The following is a 24,936-nucleotide window of genomic DNA, read 5'->3' as shown; positions in this document are numbered from 1 at the left end:
GCGACAGGGGGTTTATCGCGACACGCGTGTGGCTCGCGCCGGCCACACTCAATATGGCGGCCCAGACGCGCTGCGCACGCCGAGGAGCCGCCCGGAGGCCCCCTGAGGGCCGCACGACGGGGTGTCCAGGGCGCTGCCTGCGCCGCGCTCCGCAACACTAGGGGCCGTGCCGCCGCCCCGCTGAGCGCAGCCCGGTGCCGGTGCGCGGCCGAGCGCGGGGCTCTGCGGGCTGCGGATCGCTGCTCTCCCCGCCCGGCGCGGCCGGCGGCTCTGCGGGGCAGCGGCACGGGCGGCGCGGGGGCAGCCGCGGCGATGGCGGAGAGCGGCGCGCCGCGAGCGGGGCTGCATAAGATGGCGGCGGCGGCGGCTGAGGCGGCGGCGGAGGAGCAGAAGCGGCTCCCGCAGCGAGACCCCGAGTCGGGCGGTGACACGGACGATGAGGGCGACTCGGACTCCTCTGGCGACGGCGAGGATGAGGAGAAGGAGAACGAGGCCGAGATCCAGCGGCTGGAGGAGCAGGTGGGCCCGGCGGGTGTGGCGGGAGCGGAGCCGCCGGGTCGGTGCTGGGAAGTGTCAGGACACAACGTGGTTCCTGCGGGTCTGTCCTAGCGCGGGTGTTCCGTGATTTTATGCCGCGAGTATTTGGAGTGTGAGTGTTTGGGGTGTTTTTTCGCGAGGGAGCTCAGAGAGCGGAGCCGCAGCGCGCGGTTTGTGCTCATTGAAACAGCTCGGCCGCCTCTGGGGGGGATTTATTGCCTTTGAGGGAATTAAAGGGTGTTTCCCTCTGCGAGAAGGGACAGGCCCAGGGAATGGGTGGAGCTGTGTCAGGGGAGGTTTAGGTTGGATTTTAGAGAGAGATTCTTCCTCCAGAGGGTGGTGGGCACAGCCCCGAGGCTGCCAGAGCTCCAGGAGTGTTGGGACAGGGACAGGGGGGATTGTTGGGGTGTCTGTGTAGGGCCAGTGGCTGGATTTGATCCCAGGGGTCCCTTTCCACCCGGGATATTCCATGATTTGGCTCTTGAAAGAGTCTCTCTGTTCGGGTGTGTTGCCGCTGGAAACTGCCGTGCTCTGGGATTTATGGCCATGCCCTTTGGGGCTCGGAGCCGTGAGCCGAGTATTGAGCTTAACCTAAAGCCCTTTTAAACCTGGAATTGTTCTTTAAAAACGTTTGTGTGTGACCAGGAGACTCTCACAAACAAAAGTGAAGTTTGGCACAGCTCTGTTGTTTTGGGTCTGAGCACTTGAGGAGATTATGATTTATATCCTGATTTTTTCATGTCTGCCGTTCAGCAGCGGTTTTAAAATCACTTTTTGTTGTTTTTCAAGCTCTCCATCAATGCCTTTGACTATAACTGTCACCTGGACCTGATCAAGCTGCTGAGGCAGGAGGGGGAGCTGGTGAAGCTCCGCAGGGCCAGGCAGAAGATGAGCGAGCTCTTCCCCCTCACTGAAGGTACTGAGCACCCCCTGCTCCTCTCACAGCCCCAGAGTGACCCGTGGGAAATGCTGCATCAGTAGGGAAATAACATGTTAGGGCAGGCTTAGGCACCCTCAGGCAGGGAATGGGAGCCAGAGCCAAAAATCCTGATAAAGTGGCATTTCCTATACAGGCAGCAAAACTCATTCCCTGTTGGTGTGAGCCCTGGGGATGGGGTTTCCTCTACTCATAACACAGGGACAGTGTCAGTATTGCAGAGGCTGCTCTGCCAGTGGGATTTTAGTCTTGGAAAGGCAGGCCCTGGCACAGAGAAGCTGTGGCTGCCCCATCCCTGGGAGTGCCCAAGGCCAGGCTGGATGGGGCTTGGAGCCACCTGGGACTGTGGAAGGTGTCCCTGCCCGTGGCAGGGGGTGGAACTCAATGATCTTTAAGGTCCCTTCAACCCAAACCATTCCATGTTTCCTTCTGTGTCTGTGAAAACTCACAGTTTCCAAAGCCATTTACTGTCACAAGTGTGAGCACAGGTTGGTTCCAGGTACATCCTGAACCTCTGTCCAAGGTGCTGACAAATTCCAACTTCTCCCTTTAATAAAAAGCTGCTTGTTTAATACCAATTTTTAAAGTCTCCACTCAGCTTTTATTTTAAATTAATTATGAGTAATCATGGAAGTTAAAATTCCTTTCTTTGCCTTTACTTTCTGCCTGGCTTTAACTCTGTTCCTGAAAACTCCTAAAAACACTCAGCAAGTGGATGTAACGTGTAATCTGGGATTTGTTCTCAATGTTTTCCTGTCAGAGATTTGGCTGGACTGGCTGAAGGATGAGATAAAAATGGCCTCGGAGATCTCGGAGCGGGAGAAGGTCTATGAGCTGTTTGAACGAGCTGTCAAGGATTACATCTGTAAGTGCTTCAGAAGTGCTGTGGAATGTCTTGTCTTACAGCCAGATTGGGCTTTTTTTTTTTTTTTGGTAGAAAAGCTGCTTTTTCTGTTATAATGCAGAAATTGGATCAAAAACATGAGTGTGAAGTGATGTGAGGGAAGGACGTGGTGTTGGGTGTCTCTGTTTTTCAGGAGCTGCTGTAGCTTAAGAACTTGTGGGATAAAGCACCAAATAACTGCAAACTTTGAGTGTTGGGATGAGGGGCTGGAAAAGTGAAGCCTGAGGAAGTGGAGGGTTGGGAACAAGGAGGGAAGTCCCTCAGAGAAGCTGTTTCCAAAATGTCACATCAGTGAAATTAGCTGGGCTTGGTGATCCTTCAGGAAGAAGGAAAGGAGATGAAGGACTGAGGGGGAATCCTCTGGATCTTCTGGATTGCACTTGGGGTTTGGAAGGACTCCTGGTGCCCAGATGTGCCATCCAACATCTGTGGGTTGGGCAATCCCCACCTGGGGGTCCCTGAAGGGGAGTGGGTGGTGGGATTGGTGCCAGGCAGCCAACCCTGTTCCCCACCTCCTCCTCACCTTTGGGCTCAGCTGCTTAAGGAGATGCTGATCAGGTGAGTTCAGGAGTCTGGAAAGAGAAGAAGGAGCTGCTTCAATCTGAATTATTCAGGAATGTGGCAGCTTTGTGGTCCCAGCTCTGCACAAGTGCTCAGGAAAGGTGAATTTGCTGTTAAGGGGCGTTGGTCCACCCCTGATGTGATTGTGTAGCAAAGGTGACAGGCAGGGGCAGTAAAGCCACAAGAATTAATCCTTTCAGGAGAAAACTGCAGTGCTCTGCTGAACCAGCAGCATGAATTCAATATTTTAACTTTACTACATTAGGTAAACAAGAAAAGAAAGTAAAGCAAATTATCATATGTTAGTCTGTTTATGCACAGTGAATGAGGTGTTTGGGAAGCAGAGTTGCCTTTTGTAAATGTTATCTTTGAGGAGATGAGCTAAAAACCCTGAGATCAGCTCAGCTGGTTAAAACTTGGCTGTAATAATGCCAAGGCCATGGGTTCAATCCCCTGTGTGGGCCCTTGACTGAAGAGTTGGACTCGATGATCCTCGTGGGTCCCTTCCAGCTCAGAACAGTCTGTGATTCTGTGAGTGTTGTGTTTCTGCTCCCCCTGTTCAGGTCCCGAGATCTGGCTGGAATATGCCCAGTATTCCATCGGGGGCATCGGGCAGGAGGGCGGCATCGAGAGGGTGCGGGCGATCTTTGAGAGGGCCCTGACGGCGGTGGGGCTGCACGTCACCAAGGGCACTGCCCTGTGGGAGGCCTACAGGGAGTTTGAGAATGCCATCCTGGAAACTGCACAGGTGAGGACATTCCTGGGGCTGCCACCCCACACAGGCCGGGCAGCAGCTCCTGCAGCCACCTTGGGCTGGCTCCTCCCAGCCAAGGGCTTGTCCTGTCACACAGTTGTTCCTTTCCAGCTCTAAAAACTGACCCTTTGCTCTGGGACAGCCATTCTGTGTGTTTGATTGATAAGTAAGTGGATTTGTGCTTACACAAAATCATAAAATCATAGAATCAGCTGGGTTGGAAGAGACCTCTGAGATCATCAAGTCCAACCCTTGATCCAACCCCACTCTGATCACCAGATCATGGCACTCAGTGCCATGGCCAATCTCAGTTTAAAAACCTCCAGGGATGGTGAATCCATGCCCTCTATGGGCAGCCCATTCCAATGCCTGATTCCTCTCTCTGGAAAGAATGTTTTCCTGATCTCCAATTTCCCCTAGTTGAGCTTGAGCCCGTGCCCCCTTGTCCTATTGCTGAGTGCCTGGGAGAGAAGACCAACCCCCACCTGGCTGGAACTTCCCTTCAGGGAGTTCTAGACAGTGCTGAGGTCACCTCTGAGCCTCCTCTTCTCCAGGCTAAAGACCCCCAGCTCCCTCAGCCTCTCCCCACAGCACTTGTGCTCCAGTACCTTCTCCAGCCTCGTTGCTCTTCTCTTCTCAGTTGGGTTGGAAGAGACCTCTGAGATCATCAAGTCCACTGCAGCCCCCACTGTGATGCAGCCCCCACTGTGATGCAGCCCCCACTGTGATGCAGCCCCCACTGTGATGCAGCCCCCACTGTGATGCAGCCCCCACTGTGATGCAGCCCCCACTGTGATGCAGCCCCCACTGTGATGCAGCCCCCACTGTGATGCAGCCCCCACTGTGATGCAGCCCCCACTGTGATGCAGCCCCCACTGTGATGCAGCCCCCACTGTGATGCAGCCCCCACTGTGATGCAGCCCCCACTGTGATGCAGCCCCCACTGTGATGCAGCCCCCACTGTGATGCAGCCCCCACTGTGATGCAGCCCCCACTGTGATGCAGCCCCCACTGTGATGCAGCCCCCACTGTGATGCAGCCCCCACTGTGATGCAGCCCCCACTGTGATGCAGCCCCCACTGTGATGCAGCCCCCACTGTGATGCAGCCCCCACTGTGATGCAGCCCCCACTGTGATGCAGCCCCCACTGTGATGCAGCCCCCACTGTGATGCAGCCCCCACTGTGATGCAGCCCCCACTGTGATGCAGCCCCCACTGTGATGCAGCCCCCACTGTGATGCAGCCCCCACTGTGATGCAGCCCCCACTGTGATGCAGCCCCCACTGTGATGCAGCCCCCACTGTGATGCAGCCCCCACTGTGATGCAGCCCCCACTGTGATGCAGCCCCCACTGTGATGCAGCCCCCACTGTGATGCAGCCCCCACTGTGATGCAGCCCCCACTGTGATGCAGCCCCCACTGTGATGCAGCCCCCACTGTGATGCAGCCCCCACTGTGATCCCACTCCGTGCCATGGGCTGGTGATCACAGTGGGGTTGGATCAAGACATGGTGGATTCTCTGTCCCTGGAGGTGTTTGAGAGGAGACTCAGTGCCACATCCAGTCCCTTCACCAGCCTTGTTGCTCTTCTCCCCTGTGTTATATCAGCTTCCAGTCAGGAATGCTTTCCCCCTTCACCAGCGGAGCCACCTCCGAGGTTTGGCTGTCCCAGCCAAAGCCGAGCTGTGTCCGTGTGTCCCTCTGGGTGGGCTTGGCACTCCCTTGGCTGTGCCCAGGCCATGACTGTGCCAGAGCTGCTCCCTGATGCCATTCCCGTGCTTTCCCTCCCTGGCAGCCGGCCCCTGGCAGCGTCCCGGCCCCGGAGCAGCAGCAGGTGCTGTGCAGCCAGCTCGACAAGATCCACACGCTGTTCCGGCGCCAGCTGGGCATCCCTCTGCTGGGTAAGGGCCTGGAGGAGGGAGGGCTGAGCTGGGATATGGCAGTGCTGGTGGTGGAGCCTCCCAAGGGGCAGCCAGAGCTCCTGTGTCCACTTGAATTGATGCTGTTGGCCTCGTGAGGGAGGCACAGCTGCCTTGGGTCAGGAGTGTTCGTATTTATTGGCACTTGGGCCATCTGATGGCTGAGAACTTACCAAAAGGCAAGTGTTGAGCACAGAATTTGGCCCCTAGAAATGAGGAATTTGCCTCCTGAATGAGGCACAAATCCCTTTGGATCAGGAGTGTCCTTGTTTATTGGCACTTGCTGATAGCTCAGAACTTTCAGAGTACAGGTGTTGAACACAGAATGTTACCACTAGAAATGAGGAATTTGCCTCCTAAATGAGGCACAAATCCCTTTGGATCATGACTGTCCTTGTTATTGGCACTTGCTGATAGCTCAGAACTTTCTAGAGTGCAGGTGTTGAGCACAGAATGGGACCACTAGAAATGAGGAATGTCCCTCATGAATCAGGCACAAATCCCTTTGGATCAGGACTATTCATATTATTGAAACTTTGTCTATCTGATTCTTCAGAGCATAATTTGAAGCTGTTAAAGTGCAAGTGGTGGGGCAAATGTGACCATTAGAAATGAGGATTTCAGCATAAAAACCTTGGTGGGGAGTTTTTCTGGCAGCTGAATTGTTGGAATTCTCCCTTCTCTCTAGTTCATATTTTAAACTCCTGAGTCCCTTTTCTTGCTGCTTTGCTCTCAGGAGAAAGTCAAGCACAGTTCTTTGGCTATTTCCATATAGAAAGGATTTATGTTCTCTTTCTTCTAAAGCCTTGGGGAAAATTTTGCCACTTTAGTTTTCTAATTCCAGCTTTAATTTAACTTGCCCTGAGTTTGTTGTAGGACACTTTATAAGGTGAGGTGTCTGAACCCTTTAAGCTGCAATAGTGTGACAGGTAAGAACAGAAGGGGATAAATAAAGAAATATTTATTAGAAATATTATATAAATCAAAATAGGAATGTGTGTTAGAACCAAACATAGGTTGAAATCTGATGGTTTTAGTCCCACAAGTGCATTATTGATGGGGTTTCTTGTCTGTTCTAATAGATATGGAGGCTTCATATGCTGAATATGAGGAGTGGTCAGAAGAGCCAATTCCAGAAGCAACAATAAAGAATTACAAAAAGGCTCTGCAGCAGTTGGAGAAGTACAAACCCTATGAAGAGGCACTGGTAATGCTGCTACTTACACCTTCCTTTAAACTAAGAGTGAATTGCTTTGGGATGAACTATTTTCCCCAAATTTATTAGTTTTTCTTGTCCCAGAGATAAAGCAGCTGAGTGTTGCTGAGGGACTCATTCAGCTGTGAGCAGTGTGAGGCAGAAGGAGCCTCTCAACTGGGAATACTGGAAATTACTGAATAAATTGAGTGTGTCAGGCCACCCTAAGGTGCCACATTAGTGTTCCAGCTGTTTTTTCCAGCATTGAGGAAAAACAAATAGGAACCTGAGTGGTTTCAGAGCAGAGTGGTGTTCAGAGTGTGTGGAAATGAAAAGTTGCTGATATTTAGAGGCAAATCATGTAAAATTTTGCAGAGAGTGTGAACTGTGTGTTATTATTTCAGAGTTTAACCCTTTGTCTCCCTGTTTGTTTCCCAGCTGGGTGCTGAAACACCAAAGCTGGCAGAATACCAAGCTTACATTGATTTTGAAATGAAAGCAGGTGATCCAGCTCGCATTCAGCTGATCTACGAGAGGGCTTTGGCTGAGAACTGCCTTGTCCCAGATCTCTGGGCACGCTACAACCACTATCTGGTGAGGAAATGCACCCACAAGTGTCTGCACTTCTGTTTTCTTGGCTTGTTTGGGGTATTTTCAATGTCAGTGGCTGATAGGCAGCTGATAAGTTCTACTTCAGTCCTGTCCTTTAGTCTTTAAATCCTCCAGAAACTGATTTTTCTCCTCACTTTTGCTTTCCTCCTGGTTTTTAGAGGTGTATTTATTACTCAGGTGAGCATTTCTTAACTTTTTTCCCTCTAGCTGTGTATTTTCTCTGCAGAATTAAATGCTTTGAGCATCGAGCTCCAGCTGCACTGAAGTAAACCCAGATGTTCAGCCTGTGTTTCCATGGAGTTAGTTAGTGCAGTCTGAAACTGCTCCTGAGCTCCAGAGGCAGGACAGAAGGGGACTGGATTAAGGGATCGGGGGACTCCCTGCAGGAGGCACATCCAGGCCCAGTTGCCCCATCATCTCTTTATCTTCCCAGCTGGAGACAGCATTTCTTCCACAGAACAACAATCTTTTTAAGTCTTTCAGTTTTAAGTTGCTCTTACTCTTCAAGATCTCCAAAGAGAACAGAAGAGTGAGAGAGGAAAGAACTGAAACAAAAATAAGTTCCAAAACCTATAGATTTAAGAAAAACGTACTGCAATTCAGATTTCAGTTATGGCAGTGCAACCTATGGAGTAATTATGTGAGTAGGCCGTGTGTGCTCCATCTTCCTTTCATATCCTTTCTTTCTTTCTTAACATTCTAAGACCAGTAGGAAATTTATTCTGTATCTTTTATATTTATCTCATTGGCAGAAAGCACCTCAGTGATTTGGTGGTTCCTGTTTGTGTTGCTCATTTGAAGGCATTCCCTGGATTTTTAGGAATATAGAATTTAAAATACCCATATCAGCTTTCCAAATATAAAGTAAAAATGCTTTTTTTTTTTTTAAAGAGCTGGGATTTGGCTCAAGTGTCTGTCCTGGCTGACAGGAACTTGCCCCTTGTTGTGTGGTTCTTGCAGGACCGGCAGCTGAAAGTGAAGGAATTGGTTTTATCTGCCCACGACCGCGCTGTGAGGAACTGCCCCTGGACAGTTGGGCTGTGGATTAGGTACCTCCTGGCCATGGAGAGGCACAGGGTGGAGCACAGCAGCATTTCTGGTAAAGAAAGGCCATCTCAGCAAAACTTTGCACCCTGAATAACCTGTGCCAAATGGGACTTGGTTTTTTTTTTGTTTTGTTTTGTTGGTGTTTTTTTGTTTTTTGGAGTTTTTTTGTTTGGTTGCTTTTTTGTTTTGTTTTTGTGTTTGTCTTTGTTGGGTTTTTGTTTGTTTTGGTTGGTTTTTTTCTGTTTGTGTTTTTTTTTGTTTTTTTTTGTTGTTGTTGTTTTGGGGTTTTTTTTGGGGTTGGAAAAGACCTCTAAGATCATCAAGTCCAACCCTTGGTCCAAGTCCAGTCCCTTTACCAGATCATGGCACTCAGTGCCATGGCCAATCTCAGTTTAAAAACCTCCAGGGATGGGGAATCCACCCCCTCTCTGGGCAGCCCATTCCAATGCCTCATTACTCTCTCTGGAGAGAAGTTTTTTTGATCTCCAACCTGCAGGATTTGTTTCCACCTGCTGCAGGCTCGGAGCAAGCAGAGAGCAACTCACAGTGAACATCCTGGCTTTAAATCCACCTCCTAAACCATCTTACTATGTAGAATTCCTTGTCTTTTCCTGTTCTAGAAACCAATCTGTGTGTATCTTTTTTTGCTGTGCATTTCAATGATGGAAAGTAATTGTGTTTGGATTTTTTCCCTGTTTTCTTTCAGAAATGTTTGAAAAAGCTCTGAATGCAGGTTTTATTCAGGCAACAGACTATGTAGAGATCTGGCAGGCATATCTGGATTACCTGAGAAGAAGGGTGGATTTTACACAAGGTCTGTATGATCAATGTGGGAATAAGTGGCTAAATTGTTGCCTGTGTTCTTCTCTGAAAAAGAGGCATTACTGTTTTTTTTAAAAATTAACAGTATTTTCATCTCTCCCAAAAGTTACTTTCTGGCCAGTTACAGTCTATAAAACATAAGAATTTAGGTAGTTTAAGTCAGTTATTCACTGACAGAGGAGATTGTGCTATTGCAACACTGCCCTGCCTTATATTTTAGTTACTTAATAGTTTTTATATGTGGTGAGTTTTACTCAAGTAATAAATTTAAGTAACAATAGCAGTAATAAGAAGTAATAAATTTAATCTCCCTCCACTACCCAGTAAAATCATGCGGTTGTGAAGAGGTTTTAGTGGATGGGCAATTGAAATTCATTATTATTTTAAGGCAATTCTTTCTCTTTTTCTGTAAAGACTCCAGTAAAGAGCTGGAGGAGCTGCGCTCTGCGTTTGCACGTGCTGTGGAGTACCTGAAACAAGAAGTAGAAGAACGTGAGTTAAATCATTAGTATCTTGTTTTGCCTTGTTCAAAACAATTTAAGGTCAGTTCTCCACACAATGTTTAACTTGTCTTCAGGGGTCTTGAATGTCTGAAGAAAGGTCCAAATCATGAAGAACTTGTTTAAGAAACACTTGATTTCCAAGAGCCAAGTACAGCCAACAGTCCTTGTTTTTCTTCCTTTTCTTCCTAGGGTTCAGTGAAAGTGGAGATCCCTCCTGCACCATCATGCAGAACTGGGCAAGAGTCGAGGTGATGTTTCTCTCTGCTGTATTTAAATCACTGAACTGGACAAAATTGATAATTTTAACATTGCAGCTGGGGAATGCAATTGTTTCCTACTTTGGAATTTTGGCTGGGTTGCTTCACTGAGTAAATCTTTGTTCTTCCACTCTTGTGTCTGGATTGGTCCAGCACAGTGTAACTTTCTTGAGTCCTGCCCAGTTTAGTGCTGCCTGCTCTGCACAGCTCTCAGTGTGCTGGTGCAGTCACTGCATGTGGATGTGGATGTTTTATATTCCATCCTTTTCCACAGGCTCACAGGAATTGGGATAAATCCTGTTACCTGTGCTGTGATTTCTCTTGGCACAATGCATGGGGTGGGCCACCAAACTCTTGGGCATTGTGATCCTCTGAACAGTGTGGGCCTGAATCTGAATTAATTATTTCATTTCCTGCCCAATTAGTGGAGGGAGAAGCAGGTACATTGAGGTTATGCTAAAGCAGTTCTCAGTCACCTGTCTGGTGTGTTCGTGGACCTCCAGAGTCAGAGCAGGTGAATCCCACTGGGTCTCCTAATCCATTCCCTCTCTCCCTAAACACAGAGCAAGCTCTCAGTCTGGGAGAATCCCAAAATCATAGAATTGATTGGGTTGGAAAAGACCTCTGAGATTATCAAGTCCAAGAAAAGTTGCAGTGCTCTGTTAGGTACATTCATCAACACCAAAAGGAAAAACTCAGAGTAGCAACTGCCTCATATTTTTCATAATGACCAAAATGAAATGTGTGTGGGAGCCAGAGCTGAGATGGGTGTACCAGGTGGGCAGGGAAGGATTACTGAGGAGTGGGATTGATCTGAGGATCAGGTGTGTGTTCCTGGGTCTGTCTGCATCATCTGTGCCCTTCCCTTGGCTGGGGTTAGTGGTGTTGAACAAACAGTCCCAAGTGGTGCTGAGTATTCCGGGGCTCCATTCCAGGCCCGCCTGTGCAACAACATGCAGAAAGCCAGAGAGCTCTGGGACAACATTATGACTAAAGGAAATGCCAAATATGCAAACATGTGGCTGGAGTATTATAACCTTGAAAGGTAAGAGCATGTCTGGGGGGAGAGTTAATTCCCTTCTCATTTCCTGCTCTGTGTGAGACAAGGCTTAGCTTAGCACGGATTTGCTTCATTTGGGTTTGGAGGTTCCTGGGGCAGATCTGCCGTGTATTCCAGGAGTGGGGGTTGCTGGGGAGGGAGGAGGAGGTTTGCAGGGGTGCAGCAGCTGTGCTGTGGCCCTGCTGTGTGTGAGGTGTGGCCCCTGAGTGCCGTCCCTGCTGCAGGGCCCATGGGGACACCCAGCACTGCAGGAAGGCCCTGCACCGCGCCGTGCAGTGCACCAGCGACTACCCCGAGCACGTCTGCGAGGTGCTGCTCACCCTGGAGAGGATTGAAGGTAATTAGTTGGCTCACAGGAGGTCATTAATTGCCTGCACCTCGGCTGGTCTTACCCAGCCTGGCTGGTGTGTGATGGCACAGAGTGAATTCTGAGCCGGTGTTTGTGCTCACTGTCCTTTCACACACAGCTCTCTCTTCTTCCTTTCTGTTCTGGCCTGACTTGGAGCCTGCTGAAATTCATGGATTTTCCCATGCCCTTTTGGAGTGTCGTATTCTAAGTGAGAGGGTTCTGCTTTGCTTGGCTCCTAGTTCTTTGAATCTCCTCATTCTAGTTAAAACTTTCATGTGTAATGGTTAATATTAAGAACAATTTCCATGAATACAATCACTCTTATGTTTCCAGAATTGTATTTCGGAATGATGAGAGAGCTAAATATGAGCTTTTTAATTAATTTTCATTTTATCCTCTAGGAACACTGGAAGACTGGGATGCAGCTGTTCAAAAAACAGAGAACAGATTAGCTCGAGTTAATGAACAAAGAGCAAAGGTTAGAGCTTTGTGAGCTACCAAGGCAGTTCATACACCTCAATTAAGGTCATGCTTGTCTGAATGTCAGATTTCTAATGTTACTTTCCAGCCTGAATTGTCTTAAAGCCTCAGAACTATCGATTTTTAGTTTAAAACTCTGGTTAACAACCTCTTTTGATGCTTTGCATCATTCCCCCTGTGACCTTTGGGTGGATAAAGGAGTGATGTGCACTCCAGGAAAGCTGTAAGAGCAAAGAACTGAGATGTGCTTTAAATGATGTTCCCATCAGTACTATGGTTACTGGAGCCCAGGAGAAAACCCTCTGGGTTCAGTGCTCCAGAAAACACTCTGCAATCTGCAGTCACTAGAAAATAATTAATAAGTAAATCTTACATCTCTGTAGGCTGCTGAGAAAGAAGCTGCTCTGGCAAAGCAGGAGGAGGAGAAAGCTGAGCAACGAAAACAGGCTCGGGCGGAAAAGAAAGCGTCCAAAAAGGCCAAGAGAGCCAGGACTGGAGACAAGCGCAAGGCAGAGGAGGAGGATGAGGGGGAGTGGGGGCAAGAAGAAGGTAAAAATAAAATAAAACTTAAAATTCACACCTCTGGCCACAGGGTTATTGCTGGTTAGGGTTGGAGGAAGATGAGGAGTTCCCGTCACTGGTGTCTTCAGAGCTGCTGTGCTTTCAGGGCTTCCCGCTCTGTCAGAGCTTTGTTGTGGGGATAAAATGAAAGCAAGATTTTTAACCAACAGAAACATGTTTTTAAGAACTTGTAGAGTTTTCTAGGCTTTTCTTATTTTGAAGAAATATTTTTTACTTCATTTTTTTAAAAAGTCATTTTCTGACTCATCCTATGATGCTGAGCCATGTGTGTAAAATGGGTTATTCACTGTTGCAGCAGCTCTGGGAAGGTGGTTACAGAAGACTTTAATAGGTTGCTGCCCCTGGGAGTTTTGGGAGCTTTTAGATTTTCTTTTTTTAAAAAGAAATCCCATTACACAAGCTAAAAGACCATGAATCAGCAACTGTCAGTTGCAACGGACTGAAAAAAGGAATGAGTATTCCTGTTGCTTCTATCTAAAGATGTCTGAGTGGAATAATCTGTTACTTGTTACTTAATCTTTTTATTTTGGGTCTTTAAGACTTGGTATGTGGAACCACAAATGCAGTGACACTCCAAGCTCCACAATGGGAATGGAGGACACATTAGTTTGAACAGTGGTTGAAATGGGGTAATTTTTTCTAATAATATCTTTATTTTCATTATTTAGAGCTACCCAGCAAGAGGCACAGGGGAGAGGGTGATGGTGTGCTTCCCGAGGAAGACATGGAGGTGGAGACTGGACTGTTTGGGAGAAGTGCCCCTGAGAAGGCAGATGGGGCAGCAAACCCAAAGGAAAAGGCCTCTGCCAGTCGCAAGGACGTGCCCAAAGTTCTCCACGACAGCAGCAAGGACAAAGTCACCGTTTTTGTCAGCAACCTGTCCTACAGCATGGCCGAGCCCGAGGCCAAGCTGAGGGAGCTGTTTGGGGGCTGTGGGGAGGTGGCAGAGATCAGGCCAGTGTTCAGCAACAAGGGCACCTTCCGGGGCTACTGCTACGTGCAGTTCCAGGAGGAGGAATCCGCTCTCCGCGCCCTGGCCTTGGATCGCGCGGCTGTGGAGGGAAGGCCCATGTTTGTGTCTCCATGTGTGGACAAGAACAAGAATCCAGACTTTAAGGTAAAGTCTTACTGGTTCAGGTTGCACAGAGGGGCTGCAGAGGGGAGCTGGTGGAGTGTGTTTTGTCCAGAGGGCTCACATCCCAGGAATTCAGGTTGTGCCACTTTGGAAGACTCTTTTCTGGGATTTCTTGTGTCTTTGCTACTTTATCATAGACCAAGATTGACATCAATTTACTCAAGACTTGAAGGAGTCTGCTACTTTGGGTAATTTCTGGTGGTGTGACCTGCCCAGGTGCTTCCCTGAGCATCTCAAGCTCTGAAGAACATTTTAGTTGGGTCTGTACAGCGTTTGTTGCACAACCCACTGGTTGTTACTGGGCTGTACCAGAGATTGGGGTCCAGTCAGTGTTTTTCTGCATTATGGAGTTACTGCACATTAAAATTCACTGTTCAGACACTGACAGCTGAGCAAGAAGATGTTATTATAGATATATTGTTACAGGAGTTGGGCTCTGATCCGTGTGGGTCCTTTCCAACCCAGGATATTGTGGGACTATCACTGGCAGGAGGGGACATGGATGTTTAGAACCATTTACTTGCAAGTCTTTAAGAGTATCCCTGTGTTTTTATGGGAATACCTTCCAAGGTGCCTCTCATGGCTTTAAGGTAGTTTTGGACCACACAAATATGAAATCGTTGGAGTCTCCAACTGGTTTGTGAACTAACATCCTTTTTGTTTCTCCAGGTGTTCAGGTATAGCACAACCTTGGAGAAACATAAGCTGTTTATATCTGGTTTGCCATTTTCCTGCACTAAGGAAGAGCTGGAAGAGCTGTGTAAAGCACATGGGAATGTGAAAGACATTCGGCTGGTCACCAACAGAGCTGGGAAACCCAAGGTAGGGATCCTTAATGCACTCTTGTGGTCAAGAAATCCTTCAGAAGAAGCTTGTCCTGAAGTTTGGATACCAAAAATTGGTTTAATTAAATTGCCATTGTGGCTTTGCATTAAAACTTAGGGAAATGCTTGGATTTTTACAGCCCAGGGTGTCTGTGCTGATAAACAACTGAGAGGAAGAGTGGAATGTTTCCAAAATGCTACTTAAATGGCACAAGAAAAATGGGATGGAGGGGAAGATGTTTACAGCACTTTCAGCTTAGTAAAAACAGGTGTCTGCAGGTCTGCAGAGGATTTGGTTTTAGAGCAACTCAGTAGGTGGGAGTTCACCTGGTGCAACCAATTCCCATCCTCCCCTTCCTCAGTTTCTGGAGGCTTTTGTGCCCGAAATCTGTTGCAGTTGAGAAATGCCAGTGAGAAATGAGCCCCCTCTCTCACAGGGTTCATTTATTTCCATCCTGGAATAAATGACTCCTTGTTAAAGAAGTGATTCTAAACCAGCTGCTGCTCTGCCAAAATTCTGCCTGACCCTGGGGCAGTGTCTGTGGCAGGCCCTGCTCACAGGTGCCATCCTGGGCATGCTGGGCTTGTATCACATTGTGTTTCCAGCCCTTGGCACCACCTCAGGGGCAGTTCCTGTTTCATGCACCTGGTTATGAGTGTTCTCATGTACCCTGAGTGTTGCCATCCACGTTGTGAGCTGAGTTTGAGCTGGGATTGGGGCTGAACCACACAGAAATGTGCTTAGGGAATGTTATGTAAAACCTGATGTATTTCCTGTGAAAGTGGATAATCCAAAAATGCAGCTTAAGGCTTTGAATGTCATCTGGAAGCACAACAGCAGGAGAGGTGATGCCTCCCAGCCAGTGTCCTTCATTGTATTTCATTGCATTTACTTTAATAGGATTTTGGGGTTGGCTTTTTTTTAATTCCACAAATTAGGACATCATGAATGAGAGTGAAGAAGTGCAAATTGTAAACAGAATTATTTAGAGGAATACTGGGGCTCTGAACCACAGTTAGGTTTGCTCTCTGTGTGATTTTCTTTGGTAGTTTTGGTTTTAGTTTTAGCCAGGCCTCAGTTCAGCAGGCCCAGAGAGTCTGTGCAGATTAGAGTGGACAAGCATCACCTGACCTAAGCAACCAGAGAGATATTTCATATCATTTGATGTCAAAATCAAGCATAAAAGAAGGTGTAGGAGGTAACAAGCTCAGTCCCTTGTTGGCCTGTGCTGAGCAGACCTGCTGTCACTGTGGCTGGGGGTGTTGGGTCTCATTCACCACTTCACAGCTGTTTGGTTTGGGCAGCACCCCCTTTTTTGTTGTTGTTGGTTTTCTCCTCTCTTGTCAGGTGTCCTTTGGAGGGAGTGTTTTTGTGAGCTGGGGTGGTCTGTGTTGGTTGGGTGGGCGACTCACTTGGTGGTTGTTTTTGTTGTTGGTTTGGTTTTTTCCCCCACATTTATATAGATATGTATTATATCATATTTTGTTTTTAATTATCTCTCTTTTGTATAATATAAGAAGCTTCCTATTTTGGGGTTTGGGGTTGGTTTTTTTAAGTTTTGGAGGGTTTTTTTGTTGGGCTTTTTTTCCCTTCTCAGTTGACCAAATTCCTGGGAAAATAATGGAGACACAGAAACACTGAAAAGAAGAGCAGAGCAACGAGGCTGGTGAAGGGACTGGATTACAAGTCCTGAGGGGAGAGGCTGAGGGAGCTGGGGGTGTTTAGCCTGGAGAAGAGGAGGCTCAGAGGTGACCTCAGCACTGTCTAGAAGTGCCTGAAGGGAAGTTCCAGCCAGGTGGGGGTTGGTCTCTTCTCCCAGGCACTCAGCAACAGGACAAGGGGGCACGGGCTCAAGCTCTGCCAGGGGAAATTGAAGTTGGAGATCAGAAAAAAAATCTTTCCAGAGTAATCAGGCATTGGAATGGGTGGATTCTCTGTCCCTGGAGGTGTCTAAGATGAGACTGGATGTGGCACTGGGTGAGAATCCACCACGACTTGATCCAACCACGTCTTGATCCAACCCCACTGTGATCACCAGCCCATGGCACGGAGTGATCACAGTGGAGTTGGATCAAGGGTTGGATTGATGATCTCAGAGGTCTCTTCCAACTCAATCCATTCTGTAATTCTGTGATGTTTTGACACAGCCTGTTTGTTTTGCTTGTCCAGGGCCTGGCCTATGTGGAGTATGAAAACGAAGCTCAGGCCTCGCAGGCCGTGCTGAAGATGGACGGGCTGACAGTGAAGGACCACGTGATCAAGGTGATGATCAGCAACCCCCCCCTGCGGAGGGGCCCCGAGGCTGGCAAGGCCCCCCAGGCTGGCAGGGCCCCCCTGGCATCACGGCACCTGTTTGGAGCGTAAGTGTGGGCTGGGACAAGGCCTGGCCCTGCCAGGGAACACGGGGGTTGTTGGGCACTGGGATTTAGGAGTTGTTGTGCCACCCATTGAAAGCTTTGCACTGCTTATTACTGGAACAAATGACAGGAATAACATTTAAGTGAGTGTTCCTCCTAATGAACAAAGTCCTTGTTGTTTGCCCAAGCCAAAGAGTGTTTAAATGGGAGGTTTTTTTGCCCTGCAGGCGAGGGAAGGGAAGGACACAGCTGTCCATGATGCCCCGAGCGTTGCAGCGCCAGAGCAACCCTGTGGCCAAGGCTGAGAATGGGATGGTCCAGAACTCACCAGCAACTTCATCTGAGCCCCCTGCAGAGCCTAAAAAGATGTCCAATGCTGATTTTGCCAAGATGCTACTGAAAAAGTGAGCAAAAAGTGAGCAATCAGCAGGTCTGGTCCAATGTGAAATGCCTTTATGGAAGCCATGTTGTGTCCTTATGCTGGCAAGGAGAGAAAGCCTGTCACAATCATGGAAATACTGTTCTGGACTGCTGCATTCATGGGATCAGTGTAGGATGGCACAAACCCAGGGGGTTTTCCTCTAAAAGAGCAAAGAGTTATACTTTTGTTCTGGTAAAATGGTGTTCTATGATTCCTCATATTGAGGGTAATGAAGGGGGAAATATTTCCTGACCAGCTTGGAGTTTTTTGAGTACTGTCCAACAATTTCTCTTTCATTAACGAATGAGATGCAACGTGAGACCCTTGGCAAGCCCCACTGGGCAGCTCAGATTGTGACTGTAGACATTCTCTCTGGCCACAAGCCCATTTTCCCCCCAGCCCCACGCACGCAGGGACAGTCACCTCCTTCCATGCAGAGTCCAATGGCAGATGCTCCAACTTCACCACTATGGCCTATTTTAGTATTGGGAGAGTTTCTATACATATGTGTGTATATGTAGATACCCAGATACACATATATATGTATTCAGTTCATGTTCTGTTCCAGTTGACCTGTTTTTTTATATGGTGTATTTGTAAAAGACATTCAGATGATTATTTTTGAGTGTCATGGGCTAATCCTTAGATCTGGTAGTTTTTGTTTCCCATGATGCTGTTTGTGCTGTTGCTCAGGACCATATTTTTGGTTGGTTTTGTTAGTTAGCTCATGTGTCCTTTGCAGGTGGGTTTCTGTATGGTTTTGTACAACTGTGAAGTGCAAGCTGATGTTTCTTGGTTTATTAAACTCAAGTTCTCAAAGGTTTTCTATAAATACTGTTGCTTTTGTTTAACTGTGGGTGTTGGAACTGCACTTACCCTCTGGCACCTCAAGTGTGCCCAGATAGTGTCACTCATACCTTCCAGCAGCTCATTCTGTCTGCTCAGAACATCCTGAAATTGATAATCACCTCAGACTTTCCAAGGATATGGGATGATCTTGGATAGAAACATTCCTGCTTGTTCCGGAAGTCACCACACAGGGGTGAATGTGAGGGGGGACCCAGCACCAAGTTCACCTGTACCACACAAACACTGCTGCAAATAAACACTCTTTTCTGTGCTGATTTCACTTGGCTTTACTTTGAAATGGTGAGTCTGCTCATGATGTCACAGGGCTGAGGGAGCCAAGATCTGCACCACGGACCTTCCACCTCCTCAACTCCTTCATTCACTGCAGCAAAGTGTGCTGAGAAAACCTATTCCAAACAGAGACTTTAATATTAAAATAGTTTATTAATCTGTTACTAAAATAACACTTTTTTCCCCCCAGAGCTGTAAAGTGCAGATTTTATTCGTACTCAGGTTGCACAACAAAAATAAGCACGTTTTGTAAGGACAGAACCCCCTTCCCCACCCCCTGCCTGCCTTCCCTGGCAGCAGTGATCAGGAGCACTCCCAGTCTCATCCTGCTTTCTGCTTGTATAAAATGTGTCCTAACTCCCTGGCAGGTAAGAGAGTTTAAAGGGAAAAGGATTAATCCTGGTCTGGGACAGTCTTAACAGCTTTTGTAAAGGGGTTAAGCTTAACAGCACCTGAACTGGGATTTTCAAATGGAATTTCTCTGAACTTGGACCAAGGTGGTGGGAAGGGAGCTTTTCTGGGGGTGTTTTTACCTTAAAAAAACCCAAGTGATTCTGTGAACTGCTCAGCAGTTTCCAGGTGCTGCACCAGCTGCCAGTGCAGCACAGAGGCCTCGAGTGATTCCTGACGCATTTATTGCAGTAACGTGACCCTGTGATTAATGGTGACAGTTCCCTTGTGAGACGAAAGAAACGGAAGGTTTTGGCAGGTTTTCTGTACACATTCTTATCAAACTGGCACAGCTGGTGTCTCCTGGTTATGTCTAACAAGCTTTTCTGCCCACAGCTTTGCAGACACAAGCTCCTTTAAACCCTGAACTGAAATGTCTGAGGACAGTTGTGCTTTCCCAGGGCTTCTGCTTGCTGAGGTGAGGCCTGGGAGCACCAGGGACTCCTTCCCTCTCAAGTGAGTAAGTCAGAGCATTTCTCCTCCTGTTCCACTCCCACCACCTGTAATCCTACACTCAGCACTTCCCACTTGTACAAAACTGGCCTCAGGAAAGGCACCTGAAAGTAAACATGCAAAGTGCTATGAAAACAGATCTGGGAGGGGAGAGATGGCTTGGAACTGGAGTCCAGGCTCCTTCCTGCCCAGTGCCTGTGTGACTGACAGCTGGGACAGGGCTGTTCCCCCAAGGGGGTGTTTTGGGGTGTTTTTGAATAGGGAGGAGGTAACACAAAACCCACTTAGTTTAGACTTAGCCAAGCAGCTCCTTGCCAAAGTCAGACATGGCAGTGACTGCCGGTGTTGTGATTTAAGCAGCTCAGAGCTTAACTCTGAGGAGAAATTAAATTCTAGTTTGTGTTTTTGAGCTCCTCCTGCACCTCTCCCCACCTCCCTGCAGCAGCACAAGCAAGTTCTAGTGCACAGCCACCACCAGCGGGGCACGTTCCATCCCGGCGTAACGTATATAAATAAATTATATTAATTTAATCCAATGTAAGACACTTTAAATAAAGGAAATGCTAAAGAGTGACACCTCCTGTCCAGTTACTTCCCAGCAGGAACACTGAGTGACTTGGAGCTCCGAGTGCATCCCCCATGCTCAAGTCTTGACGGGGATGGTCTGTCGGCAGCCGGCGGTGCCGGCGCTGGCCCCGGGCAGGCCCACGGCGTGCTCGGTGGTGGCGATGAGCAGCATGTCCAGCGTGGTCTCGGCGCACTTGGCGATGAAGCGGATGAAGGGCCGCACGTCGCCCTCGTTGGCCACCTCCAGGACGTGGTAGTACTCGGCGCGCTGCTCCTTGCGCACGGTGATGGGCGGGTACCCCGCCTGCATCAGGATCAGGTTCATCAGCAGCCGCGACGTGCGGCCGTTGCCGTCCACGAAGGGGTGGATGTAAACCAGCTTGTAGTGCGCCAGCGCCGCGAACTCCACGGGGTGCAGCCCCATGGCGTCCTCCGAGTTCATCCACTGCACCAGCTCCTGCATCTGCTGCTCCACGTCGCGCGGGTGCGGCGGGATGTGGTGCCCCACGAACACCTGTGTGGTGCGGAACCGCCCGGCCTCCACCGGGTCGGCGTAGCCCAGGACGCGCCGGTGGATCTCCAGGATGTCGGCGATGGTGACGGAGCCGATGCGCGACACCAGCGTGGTGTTGACGTACTTGAGGGCCGCGTGCATCCCGATCACCTCGTTCTGCTCCACCAGGCTCTTGCCCGGCACCGCGTACCTCGTCTCGATGATGTGCCGGATCTCGGACAGTGTCAGCGTGTTCCCCTCGATGGCCACCGTGTGGTAGATGTGGTGGTAGTAGGACTCCTCCATCACGCGCCGCAGGGCTGAGTTGCCCTTGGGGATGGCCATCACCTTCTTCACCTTGCTGTCGATGATGCTGAAGTACCTCTGGTCGATCTCCTCCACCAAGGGCAGCGTCCGGCCCCGGTTGCTCAGAGCCTTCTCGTTGTGGGGGGAGATGGTCAGTGCCTTGGAGTACAGGTAGTCGGCTTGGAGGATGTCCTTCTCCTCCTCAGAGAAGATCCCAAACTCGTTCAGGGCATCCACGTAGTCCGGGTCCATTTTGAGGGCATAGAGGAAGAGTTTGTGGGCCTTTTCTCGCTTCCCTTGGCGCTTCATCTCCAGGGCTTGGTTCAGGGCTGCCCTGGCTTCCAGCTTCACTTCTGCAGGGCAACAGAAAGGGTCAGAGAACAGCAGTGTTTGAGTGAAAACCTCTGGAGCTCTGGACTCCATGAGTCCCTCCCACCTTGGGATATTCCAGGATTTTATGACCATCCTTTTTCACTGATACAAAAACTAAACAAAACCAGTCTCTAAGAACTGGAACAGAGTTTGTGTTCCAGCCTCTGCTGGGTTATCACCCACAGAGGTTTAGGCCACGTTTCCAGGCTAAGCACGAGACAGCAGAGCCATTCCTGGCAGGAAGTGTGGTGAGGCAGGACCTGTGAGCGGCAGGCCCAGGGTGGCCAAAGCTGTGTAGCCAAACTCACTTTGGCCACCAAACTGCTTTGTGTGGGAGGACACAGTGTCTCAAAAAATCTTGGCATTATTTTAGGTGAAATTCTAACACATTGTTGTGTGGTTGCTCCCATCACTTCTGTTTGTTCACTGAACTATCCAACATTTTCCCAGCAGTAAGAGCCTTAATGCAAACAAAGATACAGTGCTGGGATCATAATAGTTCCTTTGAGTGTTTTCCAAATTAACCTCCTGCCTCTGCCTAAAGGCTGCTCTAGGCCAGCCAGGATTCCAGGAGTAATGCCACATATCCCAGGTTCCTGTGTATTGAAACACCTCTCTTGTGTTCTGGTTTCCTCAGCAGAACTTACTGGTACTGAAAACACGAGGAAAAACCTTGGAGAGAGAGAGTGGTGTGGAGGGAACGCTGGCACAGGGCCCTGGAATGCAGTCAGGGCCTGGAGAGGGCCTGCCCCACCTTGGGGCATTTCCAGCTGGGGCTCAGTGCAGGTGGCAGTGAGAGCTCTCACCAGCATGGTCTGGTGTCCCTCCCATCCTGGGCTGCAGGAGAGGCTCAGGAACGGGGGGACATCTCCATGTTAGGGTTGTTTTATACAAAAACTCACAGAATCCCAGGATAGTTGGGGTGGGAAGGGATCTCTGGAGATCATCCAGTCCAACCCCCTGCCCAGGCAGGGTCACCTGGAGCAGGTGACACAGGAACGTGTCCAGGCGGGTTTGGAACGTCTGCAGAAAGGAGACTCCACACCCTCCCTGGGCAGTTCCAGAGCTCTGCCACCTCCATGGAAAGAAGTTCTTCCTCATATTGAAGGGGAACTTGGAGTGTTTGAGTTTGTGGCCATTGCTCCTTGTTCTGTCACTGGCACCACTGAACAGTCTGGCACCATCCTGACAGCCCTTGGAGATAATTGTGTGGATTGGTGAGACAATTGTGTGGTTTGGTGAGATGAGATACTTGTGTGGATTGGTGAGGTATTTGTGTGGATTGGTGAGATATTTATGTGGATTGATGGATCCCCCCTCAGCCTTCCCTTCTCCAGCCCAACCAGGCCCAGCACTTCAGTCTCTCCTCCTCACAGAGATGCTCCAGCCCCCTCCTGCTCTCCCTCCCGGCCCCTCTCCAGCCCCTCCTTACCTGGGGAGGCCTTTCCCTTGGGCACCAGCAGCTCCAGCCCGCGGGAGGTGACGCTCAGCTCGGTGCTGGGGAGCCCGGGCACTGCCGGGGGGCCCAGCCTGCCCCTCAGGAAGGACAGCCCCCTGAGCAGGGCCTGGCACTGGCCCTCTAGGGCGCCGAGGGGCAGCAGGAGCAGCGCGGTGGAGCTCAGCAGCAGCACGAGCACCGCGGCCCAGCGCGCCCGCACCCACAGGGCCACCCACTGCAGCTCGGGCTCCGTCGCCATGGCCACCAGGTTCATCCTGCCTCCATCCCCGGCCCGGCGCTGCCACCTGCGGACACACACAGGGCTGTGGCCGCCGCTCCGTGCCCCCGGCAGGGCTGTGCCAGGACCCCGGCCCCGGCCCCGCCACCCCACGGCACTTCCCGGGGGGATCCACGTGGCTGTCCCTGTGACAGCGGCACACGAGGGGCAGGACGGGCCGAGGAGCTCCCCGTCCCCTCCCGGGCCCGGTCAGAGACTCCTGCAGAGCTGCGGAGATCCCCCCGTGCCCCCATACCCGGCTGCCCTCCTGTCCCCGCCATGACCCCTGCTGTCCCCCCGTTCCTGTCGCCCCCATGTCCCCTCCTGTCCCTCCCGTGTCCCTCCTATTCCTATACCCCGTGTCCCCTCCTGTCCCCCCGTTCCTGTCCCCCCGTGTCCCTTCCTGTCTCCCCGTTCCTGTCCACCCCCGTGTCCTCTCCTGTCCACCCCCGTGTCCCCACCTGTCCACCCCCGTGTCCCCTCCTGTCCCCCCCTGTCCCCTCCTGTCCCCCCCGTGTCCCCTCCTGTCCCGCCCGTTCCTGTATCCCCATGTCTCTTCCTGTCCCCCCGTGTCCCCTCCTGTCCCCCCGTTCCTGTCCCCCCCGTGTCCCTTCCTGTCTCCCCGTTCCTGTCCCCCCCGTGTTCCCTCCTGTCCAGCCCGTTCCTGCATCCCCATGTCCCCTCCTGTCCCCCCGTGTCCCCCTCACCGTCGCCGACGCCGCTCTCGGCCACAGCGGCCCCGCCCACGCAAGCCCCTCCTCCCGCGCCCTGCCATTGGCTGCTCCGCCTCCTTGCTCCTTTCCTATTGGCTTTCGCAGCCGACTCTCCCTTGTGCCCCTCCCTCCCCTTCCTACAGCGTCTTCCGGGTAGCGCCGCGCCCCGAGCGCGCGAGAGGCTCGTGGAGGGCGACGACTGGTCAGTCCGCACGTCAATCATACGGCGGGTAGCCAATAAGAGGGGACGATGGGAGGGAGGGCGCTGTAGCGTACCTGTTGCTACGCAACGGGCGCGCGGTAGGCACTGGGCGCTCCCGGCGGGAATTCCGCGGCAATTTCCATGGAAAAGCGCCGCTTTCTGCCTGATACGGAGTTATCGTCACCTACTCCAGGTCTTTCTGGAAAAATACTCCTTATTTTTCTCCCTTAGAGTGTCAGTAACCCTGTGCCTTGGTGCTCCAGACCTGCTGGAAAACGGGAATGGGGAGGGATTGGAAACCGGGAATGGGGAGAGATTGGAGACCGGGAATGGGGAGGGATTGGAGATTGGGAATGGGGAGAGGTTGGAGACCGGGAATGGGGAGAAATGGACAAAAGCTGAAGGAGAAGGGAATGTTTAGAGGAATTGCAAGTAACTTGCCAGGTCAGTTTCTATGGAGCTTGCCGTTGCCAGGGCTGTTGCTATGGAGGTTGCGGTTGCTATGGATGTTGCCGTTGCTATGGAGCTGCCTTTGAGCCCAAATAATTGAGGAACACACTGCCAGTGCTCAGGTAAGAGCCCAGAGCTGGGAATGCTGTCCCAGAGAGCCCAGAGCTGGGAATGCTGTCCCGGAGAGCCCAGAGCTGGGAATGCTGTCCCGGAGAGCCCAGAGTTGGGAATGCTGTCCCGGAGAGCCCAGAGCTGGGAATGCTGTCCCAGAGAGCCCAGAGTTGGGAATGCTGTCCCAGAGAGCCCAGAGCTGGGAATGCTGTCCCAGAGAGCCCAGAGTTGGGAATGCTGTCCCAGAGAGCCCAGAGCTGGGAATGCTGTCCCAGAGAGCCCAGAGTTGGGAATGCTGTCCCAGAGAGCCCAGAGCTGGGAATGCTGTCCCAGAGAGCCCAGAGTTGGGAATGCTGTCCCAGAGAGCCCAGAGTTGGGAATGCTGTCCCAGAGAGCCCAGAGCTGGGAATGCTGTCCCAGAGAGCCCAGAGTTGGGAATGCTGTCCCAAGGCAGGGATCCTGTCCATGCACAGCATCCCAACCCACATCAGCTTTGTGTTATCCCTGCTCCATTCTGCTTCCCCAGTACAGAGTTTTCCAGAGAAATCATCCTTTTTGTGCTGGATTCCAGCAGGAAAGGTGGGATCCCCTCTCTGGGATGTTCTTTGATTTTACCAGGGCTGACAAAAGCAGCTGGATGGGCCCTGCTCATCCCTAAAAGGAGCCTGGCAGTGCCTCAGCCCTGGGATCTCCTGGAGCAAATGGAG

At 50.5% G+C, this 24,936-nt stretch overlaps 2 protein-coding genes across 2 annotated transcripts; one reads left to right on the top strand and one right to left on the bottom strand.

Annotated features, from left to right (window-relative positions):
- Positions 1-316: 316 nt before the first annotated feature.
- On the top strand, positions 317-19,870 carry SART3 (spliceosome associated factor 3, U4/U6 recycling protein). The gene is made up of 19 exons (XM_071572484.1): positions 317-519; positions 1,327-1,453; positions 2,235-2,339; positions 3,503-3,687; positions 5,489-5,594; positions 6,695-6,819; positions 7,246-7,401; positions 8,380-8,518; positions 9,173-9,280; positions 9,703-9,780; positions 9,981-10,039; positions 10,984-11,093; positions 11,333-11,445; positions 11,859-11,935; positions 12,321-12,486; positions 13,188-13,636; positions 14,324-14,476; positions 16,649-16,839; positions 17,064-19,870. The coding sequence occupies exons 1-19, from the start codon at positions 352-354 to the stop codon at positions 17,242-17,244; spliced, it is 2,796 nt and encodes a 931-aa protein (XP_071428585.1). The 5' UTR covers positions 317-351; the 3' UTR covers positions 17,245-19,870.
- On the bottom strand, positions 18,537-23,501 carry FICD (FIC domain protein adenylyltransferase). Its single transcript, XM_071572485.1, has 3 exons — positions 23,461-23,501; positions 22,471-22,781; positions 18,537-21,019 (listed from the first exon to the last, which is right to left on the bottom strand). Exons 2-3 carry the CDS (start codon positions 22,748-22,750, stop codon positions 19,944-19,946), a joined length of 1,356 nt encoding a protein of 451 aa, XP_071428586.1. The 5' UTR covers positions 22,751-22,781; positions 23,461-23,501; the 3' UTR covers positions 18,537-19,943.
- Positions 23,502-24,936: the final 1,435 nt, after the last annotated feature.

The sequence above is a fragment of the Pithys albifrons genome, chromosome 17 (genome assembly GCF_047495875.1).
Source record: "Pithys albifrons albifrons isolate INPA30051 chromosome 17, PitAlb_v1, whole genome shotgun sequence".
Lineage (NCBI taxonomy): Eukaryota > Metazoa > Chordata > Aves > Passeriformes > Thamnophilidae > Pithys > Pithys albifrons.
The sequence above is the reverse complement of the archived record's forward strand: the minus strand, read 5'-3'. Positions and strand labels throughout refer to the sequence as shown.